We start from the raw sequence: 12,646 nt of genomic DNA, 5'->3' as shown, positions 1-12,646 counted from the left end.
ATCTGCGCTACTAGTCAAAGTTTGACGTAAGTGAGATTTTTACAAATGTTTCTTTAAAAGAGTCTCGTGCTCACCAAGTCTGCATTTATTTGATGAAAAATACAGTAAAACAGTAATATAGTGAAATATTATTACAATTTGAAAGAATTGTTTTATCTTACATTTTATTCCAGTGATGGCAAGGCTGAAAGAAATTAATACTTTTATTCAGCCAGGATACATTAAACTGATCAAAAGTGTCAGTTACAGTAGACAGAGATTTTTAATAATAATAAAAACTGTTCTTTCCTTCTCCTGATGTTTTTGTGGATGTATAGATAATATAGATTTTCTTCTTACAGTCTAATCTAGAATGGTGAAAACTATTTGGCACACTAACAGATAAAAACCTGTTGATACAAAAAAAGACTACACAGTAGGCATGTGCTTGCAGATAAAAAAGGAGTCATATTTTCTGCGATAATTGACAGCATTTCATAGACATCGTCATTATTGTAATTAACCCAAACTATTCGTTTAAAATAGTCCTCCTGGCTATTCTGACTCTGGATCATCCAGTAGACTACAAAATTGGGAAAACATTTATCTACTATAAAATGATGTATTGCTATAATCTTAGTATTATACAGATTCATATCACACAACTGAATTATTATTATATTATCATTTATTCATTCTGTTAGAGTGGAAAATTCATATTAACGATGTATACAATAGTGACTGTTTACATTTGAACCATTGTTTAAATTTTTGTGGCTACAGTTTTGATATTTATCGTACGTACAGCACGATATCAGTACGTATCAGTATAAACCTTTGAAACACAATAGCAGCAAACAACATGGATACACTGTACACTACATCTTAAGACAGACTATATTACAGCGTTTAGGATTGCTAATGTACAAACACTACACTGGAAGAGAACACTTTCAGATTTCCAATTCTTAATACTTACATACTCAGCATTTAGACAAAATCTTTTGTCCAAACACATCTGGATTTTGACTGCATTTTTGACAATATTCACATTAGTATTATTACTAATAAAATAGTTTTTATTTTAATATTACATTTACAAAATAGCTTACATTGTCTACCTTTTTCCACAGGCACAAGGAGTATGGCAAAGAAATTCTGCCAAAAGACTGCCTTGCTGTTTTGGAGGCTGCCTTCAAAGACTTCATGGCCATCATGGGCAAATTGCAGGGTCCAGGAGCTGTAACAGGGGACTGTTTGACAAAAAAATTAACGGTTGCTCATCCTCTACTACCTCGAGGCGATTATCATGCTGAAGCTACTTCAGCGGCCCGGAGTAGTCGTAAACATGACTGTAAGTGGGTTTGTTTGTTGTTGTTGTTTTTCCTTCTCTTCTTGTTCCTATGCCTCATGAATGTGCAAAACTGTCTGTTTGCAGGTTGGGAGGAGAGAAGCCGCAAAGAGAGTGGTGTCTCTATTGCAGTGAAGGAGCACAAAACTGCTGCTTCACAAGTCGCAGAAGTACCGTTGTCGGACGAACAGGAACTTGTAAGTTTATATCGTAATTTCAATCATAACAGCAAGTTAAATATTTGTGGGAAAGTCATACTTCTTTATTTTTTTTCCTTTCTCTAACTAGTGGTTTGACCTGTACTTCAATGAGGTGCGGCCAGTAATGCTGCAACAAAACCGCACCTGCGATGTGGCAGTTAATTCATTTTTTGTGTCGAGCAGTGGGAGGTCGATTTTTAATCCCTCCAACGACCTAAAAAGACTACAAGTAAGTGACATTACACCTATTTTTATCTTTGCATTCTCCTCCGTCCACTTTTTGCATTCTTACAATGCCTCGTGTTTCAGATACAGTCTCCCCACTGTGACCTGTGGCAATGCTCGAAGAGCATTTGAAACGGCAGCAAAAAACCTGTCTGAAGTGGAGAGAAATGCGGTGGCATGTCTGTTGGGGCACACGCCAGAAACAGCTGAAAAGCACAACAGGATGAGAACGCCTGCAGATGCGTTTCTGGCTCAAGGTGTGCTCGATCAGCTCGCTGGGAAAACACGGTACGCATCTAACAACAGAGATGATCCTTATTCTAAATTTTGCAGCCCACAGCAGTAATTAATTTGTCTTTTTTGTGATCTTATAAACAAGTGTCCAGTGGAGGTCCCAGCCGAGAGACAAAGCTGGATGTCCAGACGGCCTACAAACTTTTGGAGCAGACCTATCCAGTGACTGTGCAGGGGCCTCCTCCAAAAAGAGCACGCAGACAAGAGCTGTGTGGCTCAGAGCATGAGAGGCACTGCTATGACCACTGGCGTAGTGAGCAGCTCAAGCTGCGTGAACAGCATGCCCTTGGTGAGTAGACATGTGTTTAATGACACAAATAGTGAAGTTTTGTGAAAATAGTTAAATAATGATGTTGTGTTGTGTCACTTTCAGAAAGGGGAGGTCGTCTGCGAATACCACGGCCAGCTGGTGAGCCGTGAAGACGGGATGGCAATTGCTTCGACCGGTGGCGTTTGTGCTGGCCATTTATTCTTTTATAAGAACAAGAAAAAAGAAGCCATGTGCGTTGATGCGCATGAAGACAGTTGCCAGTGCCATCCCATGTCTTTCAATTATGGACACCTGATACGCCACTCCAGCAAACAAGCCAACATTCGGCCCAGGCTGTTTGTTCTAGATGATAGAGATGTAATTCTCTTCATCGCAACACAAGACATTTTGATTGATGAGGAGTTACTCTAATGCTTGGTGTGTCAGGGCAACTGTGGACCCAGACGCTGCGGAAGTCGGCAGACGTCGGCCGACCCCGCAGTCTGCTTTCATCGCCACTAGTTCGTCGGCGTTGGCTTGGTGTGTACCGGGCTTTAGATTTTGGCAGTTGGTATTACAGTTTTCAGTCAGGCTTGTGATAAAAACGACTCAAGCAGTCACTCATATAGAGCATCATTACAGCACCACTCTGAGAACCATAACCAATCAAAATTGTGTATTTAAAACCCCAAAGTTGCATAAACATGGTCATAATTACTGCAATTATAAATCTCTGATATAGTGCAACTAGCAACTGATCGTTTTAAGGTAAAAAAGAGCCTTATTAGTATTTCCAAGAGCTATTTTTATAATAGATTGAGACATGATACTTTAAAAAAAAAAAAAAAAAAAAAAAAAAAAAAAAGCGCTCATGAGAAATGTATATGGTTGGCAGTGCAAATAAACAAACTTTGAGCTAAGTTATAACATACATCACATGACTGGAGGGGCCCACTGCCTCAAAAGCACAACACTATGTGCTAGATCCAAAGTGCATGTATAATGCCTATACACTAGGCCAAATCTCAAAATCTTGAGCCTGAGAGGCATAGTAATAAAGTCCAAATAGAGTTCAGTGTGTTTCAGCCCTTCCAGTCCCAGGGAATACACAGATCCCCATCCTGCATGACTGAATAGAAGTGAGAGATGCATAGATGAAGGCCTTGCATCTGAGGCGATTTCTCCATCAGACGCCTGCAGCAGGGGATCATCTGACTGCTCGACACACTGGGCTCTTTAGACAGACTGCGCAGAGACAAATCCTGCAGACAATTTGAAATTATGTCTTCTTCCTCCGCCTCCAACCTGAATAAAAGGGAATAAACAGTCACTATATTTCAAAAAAATAATAGCAGCCAGAGAAACTTGAGAAAACATTTTAAGTAAAGTAAAGTAAAAAAGTAAAGTCGTGACGTATTGTTTTCTAGGTTAATTTTAAATAATTAATTAATTAAATACATTTAATATCAATGTAATTTATTCCTGTGATGACAAAGCTGAATTTTATGCAGCCATTACTACAATTTTCAGTGTCACATGATACTTCAGAAATCATTCTAATATGCTGATTTGGTCCTCAATAAACATTTCTGATTATTATCAATATTGTACTATTTAATACATGATTAACAGAAAGTTCAAAACAGCAGCGTTTACTTGAAATGGAAAACTGTCACTTAATAAAATAAAAAAAAATAAAATTAAATTTAAAAAAATAATAAATACAATTAAAATTAAATAAAACAAAAACAAAATAAATAAATAAATAAAACAAAACATACTGATCCCAAACTTTTAAATGAACCGTAGTGTAAATCTAAAAAGACAATAATTCTAGTGGCTAAAAATAACCATTGTAATAAGCTAAACTATGGAAGAAAATATAAAAAAACCCTCTTGCAACACTTAATTTCTGTATTGTGATTTTTTTATAGTGTAACAGGATATGAAAATAAACATAATTGGTCTTTATAATAATATACGGTTACCCTTTATTTTAAGGTGTCCTTGTTACATTGTAATTATACATTTAATGAGTCATATTAATTAACTACATGTACTTACTATACGTTTAGGGTTTGGCTTAGGGTTACTTCCATGTAATTATGCATAATTAATTGTTATTATTATAGTAAGTACATGCAACTTGTGTAACAAGGACACCTTAAAATAAAGTGTTACCTAATATACTGATGAATCATGCACAATAAGACAAGATCAATCATTTCTGATGTCATGTTAATGTGCAATGATAGGTCAAGGACTCACTTGTCTCTGCGTTGCATGCGTCTCCGGGCCTCCTGGGCCTGGCTCTGGAGGAAGTTCTGCAGCTGGAGGGTGTCACACATAGTGGGGATGATGAAGTGGCCTATCTCATGCAGGCAGGGGGTGGAGCGGTCACTATGGCAACAGAACAGAATAGAAAAACAATGATTGACAGGACATTAAGCAGCACAAAGACTAAGTGAACAGTGAGGATACATCGGTCAGAAATACGTCAGAAATGAATAGAACACATGGAACCACAGGAATAATACCATGCCATTCATATACAATCTGCTGTTAACAGACCAGTATGGTCTCTTCTGTTCCATGTTTATCTTGTCCTTTTAGTGGAATACTATTCTTCACATTTTCCACAGCAATCCATTTAAAGCTACAGTGCATAATTTATAGTAATTTCACTTGCTGTTCCCATCAAGATACCAACGATACTATATTAGTCCACAACAATGGACAGTACAGTTTGTTTGTTGTAAGCAAACATTACAGTTATTTTGGATTTCGATTTGCTGATGGCACCAAAATAAAATAATTAAATTAAAACAAACAAACTGCCGTTTAGATTTTATTTTGAAGTGGCATCAATGGAGAACAGGCTTTTTGGTCACATAATGTGACAGTTATGTTAGTTAGATTTTATTCATAATTTGATTGGACTGTTGGCTAATATTAGTTTTAAATATTTTATAATTAATTTTTGTTAATACACTACCATTTATTTTGTAAAAGAAATGAATAAGTTGTCAATTTATAAGATGAAAAAAATACACACACACACATATATATATCATATAAATATATTAAGCAGCACAGTTGTTTTCAACATTGATAATGATAAGAAATATGTCTTGCGCACCAAATCAGCAGATTAAAATGATTTCTAGAGAACTACACAGAAGACTAGAGTAATGATGCTGAAAATTCAGCTTTACCATCACAGGAAATATTAAAATAGAAATACGTTATGAATTGAAATAATATTTCACAATAGTACTGTTTTTACTGTACTTTTGTTCAAATAAATGCAGCCTTGCTGAGCATAAAAGACTTATTTCAAAAATATTTAAAAAAAACTCCATTTACCAACTCCAAGTTGTGAACTTTTGGGAATATTATAAAAACAATTAAAAAAAATATATATTATCTTCTTTAATTGTGTTATAAGAAAAGTTGGTTCAAAAAAATTCATGATCCAACAATATAACAAGAATTTATTTATTTTGTGACTTTTTTCATGGTAACTTTAAATCTGCCCACAAGTAAGCTTGCCTTACTTACTGGGTAAATCAGTCTGCTATTGTTGAGACTCAATTTCTGAGGACCTTGCCTCACATAGTTGAAGGTCGTAAACACAGAAAATACACACAAACAAATGGCTGGAATTGAAGCATACGAGTATTTACTTTTCCAAGGTCATTGTGAGGCCTTGCATGCTGCGGGGGTGCAGAGAGAGGCGCTGAGGCAACAGTCTCTTGTGGAAAGTGTTGAGGGTGCTGTAGTGTTCCTCCAGAGGCAGAGCTGGACCCATCCGCTCGATGTGGATCACCTGAATCCCTCCCAACAGGTGACTGATGCGCTCTTTCAGCCAGTCCGACTGCTGGAACAGGCTTCGGTAACTCAGCAGTCTTTCAAAGAGCTGAGCATACAAACACATGCATCTTAGTCAGCAAAATTGTTTATGATTTTCTTTTTAAGTTAAGAATACCATAAGACTGGTTTAATAGATGAGCTGTACCTTTGTCCATTGATGGTGGACATCCATTGTTCCTAACATAACATGCCCTGAGGCATTCATCCCTGACTGGTCAGTAAAAACTATTGTGTGTCCTATGTTTTAGAAAAGAAACACAATTAAGCAAATATTTGTGCAAATTGAACACTTGGGCCATCTAATTCCATCTCATGAATCTCATTTCCATGGTTACCTCTCAGGATGTGCACAGCCTCAGGGCTTTGTGTGAAGAGACGACCCAGACTCTGCAGCTGACTGCATTTGTGTGCAAAACCCCATTTGCGCTGCCACCTTCAGGACAGAGAACCACATGATCAAAGTCAATATACTGACAACAGGATGCAAGAACTCCATCCTCTGTCCAATTGTTTTACACATGCAGACAGACGTTTAAAAGTATGGGGTTGGACAATTTTTATTTTTTTTTAACTGTATTTGAAGTCTCTTATGGTCACCAAGGCTACATTTGATCCGAAATGCACTAAAACACAGTGAACATTTCTGTTTTAATATATTTTAATTTGAATTTCTACCTGAGATGCAAAAGCTGGATTTTCAGCATCATTAATATAGTCTTCAGTGTCACATGATTCAGAAATCATTCTAATATCCTGATATGGCGCTCAAGTAACATCTTTATCGTCAATGTTGAAAGCAGTTGTAATACTTTTGTGAAAACCATGATATTTTTTTTTCAGGATTCTCTGATGAATAAAAAAGTTGAAAAGATCAGCATGCATTTGAAACAGAATTTTTCTGTAACATTATAAACGGTCACATTTGACGGTGTCCTTGCTGAACAGAATTTAAAAAACAAAAAAACATTATCCCAAATTTACGTTTTTTTTTTTTTTTTGCTTGTTTACATTTCTTTCCATAATAATATTGTGTTAAATCCTTTCTATAATAAATTTAGTCAAAGAAAATCTATTAAGTAACCTTTAAAAAGATTGATAAAAATCCAATTTTGGTACTTAGCCTATGTGTGAACCATTTGTAATATATGTAGTTTCACTCATTTTTTCAATTTCACTTCATGCTGAGAACAGTATTTGAGAATATATTTAATAAAAAATGAAAAAAATGTATAATTTCACAAAACAAACAAACACCACACCATAAGATACAATCAAAACATGACTCGAAGATTAATTAATGCCAAAAGTAAGATTTAGCAGACTATAAGAGCATATAGTCTGAGTTAGAGCTGACCTGATATCCAACAAACCGAGTTTCTGAATCAGCTCTCTTTTCAGTCTTTTCAGCTCCTCACGGCGTGGAACACTGGCATTCTGTTTCTTTGTGGCTTCTGGCTCATTGCTTCTCAGCCATAAACTAAATATAAAGACAAACAAAAAAAGCAAAACAATGTTTAAGATCTGACAATAAGTTAAATGAAACATTATATATCCTAGATACATTAAAGAATAGTGCCAATGAACAATTCCTGATACCTTTGCTCATATATAGTATTGTCTTTCATGTGTATCCTATATTAGGCCTCCAAAACCCTTTCTAAAGAAGTTACAAAGAACAAAGTTCTTCCTTTTAAATGGGTCAGGGAGTACACAGTAGTCAGGTTAAGGTTTAGCCAATTCCAATATTAACACGCCACACAAAAATCAAGTCCAGGTTTAACCCTGTAACGTTTAGCATATAACAATCTAGGAAATCACTTTTATTTTTTTTTAAATAAACGAAAGTTTATTTACCCTTTCTTGAATCTAAATAAAAAATAATAATAAAACACACAATTCAGAAGCCCAAACTGAGCAAAAATATGCAGTTGCTGATATTTATAGGACCAAAAACGAAGATGAAATTCTTTCTGGCCGCTGTGATACACCCAGCGGTGTCTCAACATTCCAAGTTGAAAATTAACCAAACTTTTGTGCACTAAGCTATGTTGTTCATATGGGTTACATGAGTTTGAATCTGGCCTAAAACATTTCCAGTTTTCATTTCCTCATCCTTTCGCCTTCTATCTCTTAATTAAAGTGCAGCAAGCATATATATAAGACGTGGTAATGCCTAGACGAGTGTATAGGCAAGCTTATCCGATGAAAAAATAAATAAATACAATATAGGGATTGGTGGCCAAAAAAGGGTCTCTCTCAATACCTGAGTGTGGGCTCCACTCTCCTGGCTTGTTCTAACTCCTGCTCTGGGTCCCTGAATCCTGTGAAAGTGTAATAAGTCTTGTCCCATTTAATGGGCCGATAGAAAGCTGTTCCAGGCTGTTGTGTTGAGCTCTTTCCGGTCTCAGCCTTGAGCACATCCTGCATATGTTCAGTCGAGAGACTACAGGACCTCAGGACATCCAACACTGTGCTCAGAACATCCTTAGACTGCAGGGTGAAAGTCACTGAACGGAATCCTGGGAAATGTAGGGTTCTCCAATTAAAATCATGCATTGAAAATTAAATTATAGATATATCAGAAAGATAAAAACATTAGCATCAATATATTTTAAATTTTAATTTATTTATACATATGCATATAAGGGGTGTAACGGTACACAAACATGACGGTTCGGTACGTACCTCGGTTTTGACGTCACGGTTCGGTATGATTTCAGGAGGAAAAAAATACTAAACATAAATTGTTTTTTTTTTATTAAACAATGCTTTACAGAACAAATTGCTCTCTCTTTAAATAAATGTAATTACAATTTTCTTTAAATCTACATGATAAAATAATAATAATAAAATAAATCTACCTCAGCTTCTGCTCTAAACTATAGGGATCTATTTTAAATTACTATAAGGTTACAATTAACAAGAGCCCAAACTTAAATTTAATTACGATATTATTAACTATAATAATCAACACTCAAATAAAATAAAACTGTACGCAAACATGTAAATTGCACTCAATGCAGTTTTTAAATTAACTTCTAAATTATACAATTTATATTTGTTGTTGAAATATAATAATTTACACAGTGGCTACAATACATGTACCGTTATACCCCTAATATATATATATATATATATATATATATATATATATATATATATATAAATAAACTGATCAAATGTCAGGAATTCTTCTTGTGAATATTTAATGAAGTAATCATTTATTTAAAACAGAAATATTTCGTAACATCATAAACATTGTAAATTTGAACCAATTTAATGTTTGCAGAATAAAAGCATTAATTTGTTTAAAAATGTATATATATAGATAAAAAAAAAAAAAAATTGTACTGACCCCAAACTTTTGAACGATATCTTTGCTTAATACTGTCAAAAAAAAAAAAGATGAAATAAGATAAAAGATACTTTTGTTCGGCGAAAAAAAACAAAACCCTACAACTATTATAAAAGATACTGTATGACTTTAGGGGCTTGGAATATAGTGCATGAGTCAGATGGGTTGTATGTTTATTTATTTGATGTTATTATAATTCTTATTATTTAAAACTCACAGTGTGAATCAGAGCTGAACTGGTGTTACCTGAGGCTAGCAGACTATCACTGGAGTCTGTTCTTTCTTTTGTGTCCCTGACATAAAACGTGAGGCTTGCAGGTTTGGGGTACCTCGGCCCAGGCTTTTGAAGATTCTCCAGATAACCATTTAGCCTTTTGAGGGAGTTTTCATTCACTTCCTACAAGAGAGAAAACAAAACCAAACAATATAAACACTCACACCTGCTCTCCAGAGAGCTGTGGAAAATATAAGCTGTGGAATATATTAACATATCTCAAATATAATTATCAAACACTGCCATTATGTAATTTACGTATATAATAAAAACTCCATTTAAGGTTTATAAATTTGATTATTATTATTACTCTCTCTCTTGGATGCTGGCCAAAGAAATCAGGGTGTACTGCAAAGTAAAATGGGCGCAGGGCATTAATGGCATCGGCTCCTGAGAGATTCCTCCTCTGAACGATACGAGCAGAAGCACATCTACCACCAAGCCTGTAAGAATGAGGATGATATTGGTTAGATGCTTCAAGTATATCACATAAGTCAACTAAATGTTCTTTGCAGCTGTCTGTAAGGACTATAATGTGATAGTGTTTCCATTTGTTTTTTTATATTTGGGTCAAACTTACCTAACGTAACACAGGAAGGTGGTCACATACATCACGTTAGTTCCTCCTGGTGAGAGAAATCAAGGAACCTGAGAAAGAAAAAGCATGACATCAGCCTCTTCAACTGTCAAAATCAGACAATGCATATCCTCCATGGTTTATGTAGAATTATATATATTTAAATAAATGTCTTTAAAATTTGGAATATGATCCATTTTTAAAAAAACGATTCTTTCATTAATAGAAATAATTTATTTGCAAAATACATTTTTTTTGTAACGATGTAAACGTCTTAAAAATAAAAAAAAGCTTACTGACTTCAAACTTCACTAATATATATATATTAATAATATATAAATGATGTAATTATGGTAATTACACAATGAAAATTCTTATATTATAAATTCTTAAAAGTAACATTAGCCACCCTTTCACGACAAGAGTTGAGGAATACACAATAAATGCTTTTATTCATAAATATCCCAAAAGTCCATACTCTCTGAGATCAATTGCACCACCTTCATATATGCATGGATTGACTTTTATCTTATTTTATCTAACTATTTATTCTTAATGTCCAGTTACACACTCCATATATAACCAGCACTGTCTGTGTGCAAATAATTAGTTTCATGCAAATATAACATCAGGATATATGGTTGAGCAAGAATAAAATCTTGAGACTGTTAACTCAGGTGTTCTTCACCTACATACTGTTCAGAGTGTCATCATAATTTGACACAAATTAAGCGAGAAAAACAAACATTTCCACCCAAAACAAAATACTATGCATTACAGTTTAGAGCCATTACATAAACACTTATCAACACTGTAAACAAGGACAAGCACAAACTCTTGGCGCTCTTCAAATAAAAACAACAGCCACACACACATTTTATGTCAGCATGAGATACTAATGTCCAAAACACTCAAATTATTTACCTGTGATTTTGCAATCTTACATGTTCGCTGTGGTTAAACTCAACCTGAACTCATGCACTCCATTCAGGCCTACTCGTCCAGGCAGGAGTAATCAACTGCCTATCTCTGGAAAACAAGCGCAGCTGGCGGCACTTGAATCAGGCAGAACTAATCATCTGCTCTATTTCTACAGCGAAGAGCGCGATCTGCCAGTACTGGCGCCATCTATGGGTTATTTTGGGATTATCATTAAACTCCAAGATATGCTTTAGCTATTCAAAAGAAGACTGCAAGAATTTGAGCTTAAAAAATTAAACAAATCCATGTATAGCCAGAGGATTTGACATTTTTTGATGTGCCACTGAACTTAGATTTGAGGCTAAAACATAAAATGAAACGTGGATGTGTAACAAAATAATGTTAATGCAACAATATGCATAAAAATGACATAATATTAGTTAACTGCTATCAGGTTTAAAAAAATATTTTTAAATATAAATGTTATGGGGATTAATAATAGAATGTATTTAACTCAATTATCCTCTTCGATTTAATTTTATAATTATTATGTGGAATTTATGGCACTTATTGTCTTCTCACTACATCTAAAACAGGGTTCATATGCTATAAAATGGATAAAAATGTTTTTAATGATGAAAAAACGTTGTTTTTCAGTGACATATGCATGTTTTATAAGGTTTCAAAGTTGTGTCCCCACTTTTTGTCAACACCGTCAGACATTTATTAAGATGTAATAAAATCAGGGAATATCAGGGGCAGCTGTCGCTCTGAAGGACCCTCTTGCCCCGTCTTCCTCTGCAGAGTTCATCAGGGTCAGACAGGCCTTGGTTAGTTTTATAGTTTCCTATCACAACCATGATATGTCAACACCATCTTCAATTTATGTGAAATATTGAGATCATTTTATTCTCCTGAAGCAGGTTCCATTAGCATCTAACATCAAGATGACAACTCCATCTGTTTTATGAAAGAAATGCCAAATTTGTCAACACCGTCAGATTTTGTGTTCCAATAATACATCAAAATACGTGAATTAAAGCTTTATAAACAATAACATACTCACAGTTGTGTTCGTTTTAATACAGTAATTGACTGATTCGGTGTATTTGTGACTAAATTCAGGTGTTCATCACCACCGTCAGATGTGTCTCCTCCGTCAGAGGAATATTTTGATCATATTTCATTATGATATTTTATATTTGTTGAGGAATTGTTGGTCACATGTGAAAGTGAAATCTGTCTGCTAACAAGAGAATGTGTTTTGAAATGTTAAAAACATCTTGAATGCTGTTAAATATAAAGTCGAAATTATATTCAAGGTAAAAAGCACATTTTGTTAAAAAA

At 34.7% G+C, this 12,646-nt stretch overlaps 1 protein-coding gene across 1 annotated transcript; it reads right to left on the bottom strand.

The window, feature by feature from the left end:
• Positions 1-663: 663 nt before the first annotated feature.
• On the bottom strand, positions 664-11,391 carry LOC306887354 (T-cell activation inhibitor, mitochondrial-like). The gene is made up of 11 exons (XM_079445020.1): positions 11,303-11,391; positions 10,382-10,449; positions 10,112-10,244; positions 9,774-9,924; positions 8,436-8,691; positions 7,527-7,649; positions 6,508-6,605; positions 6,318-6,409; positions 5,986-6,218; positions 4,568-4,699; positions 664-3,604 (listed from the first exon to the last, which is right to left on the bottom strand). Exons 2-11 carry the CDS (start codon positions 10,411-10,413, stop codon positions 3,382-3,384), a joined length of 1,473 nt encoding a protein of 490 aa, XP_079301146.1. The 5' UTR covers positions 10,414-10,449; positions 11,303-11,391; the 3' UTR covers positions 664-3,381.
• Positions 11,392-12,646: the final 1,255 nt, after the last annotated feature.

Source organism: Barbus barbus (assembly GCF_936440315.1).
Source record: "Barbus barbus genome assembly, chromosome: 21".
NCBI lineage: Eukaryota > Metazoa > Chordata > Actinopteri > Cypriniformes > Cyprinidae > Barbus > Barbus barbus.
This window is presented reverse-complemented; position numbering and strand designations above follow the sequence as displayed.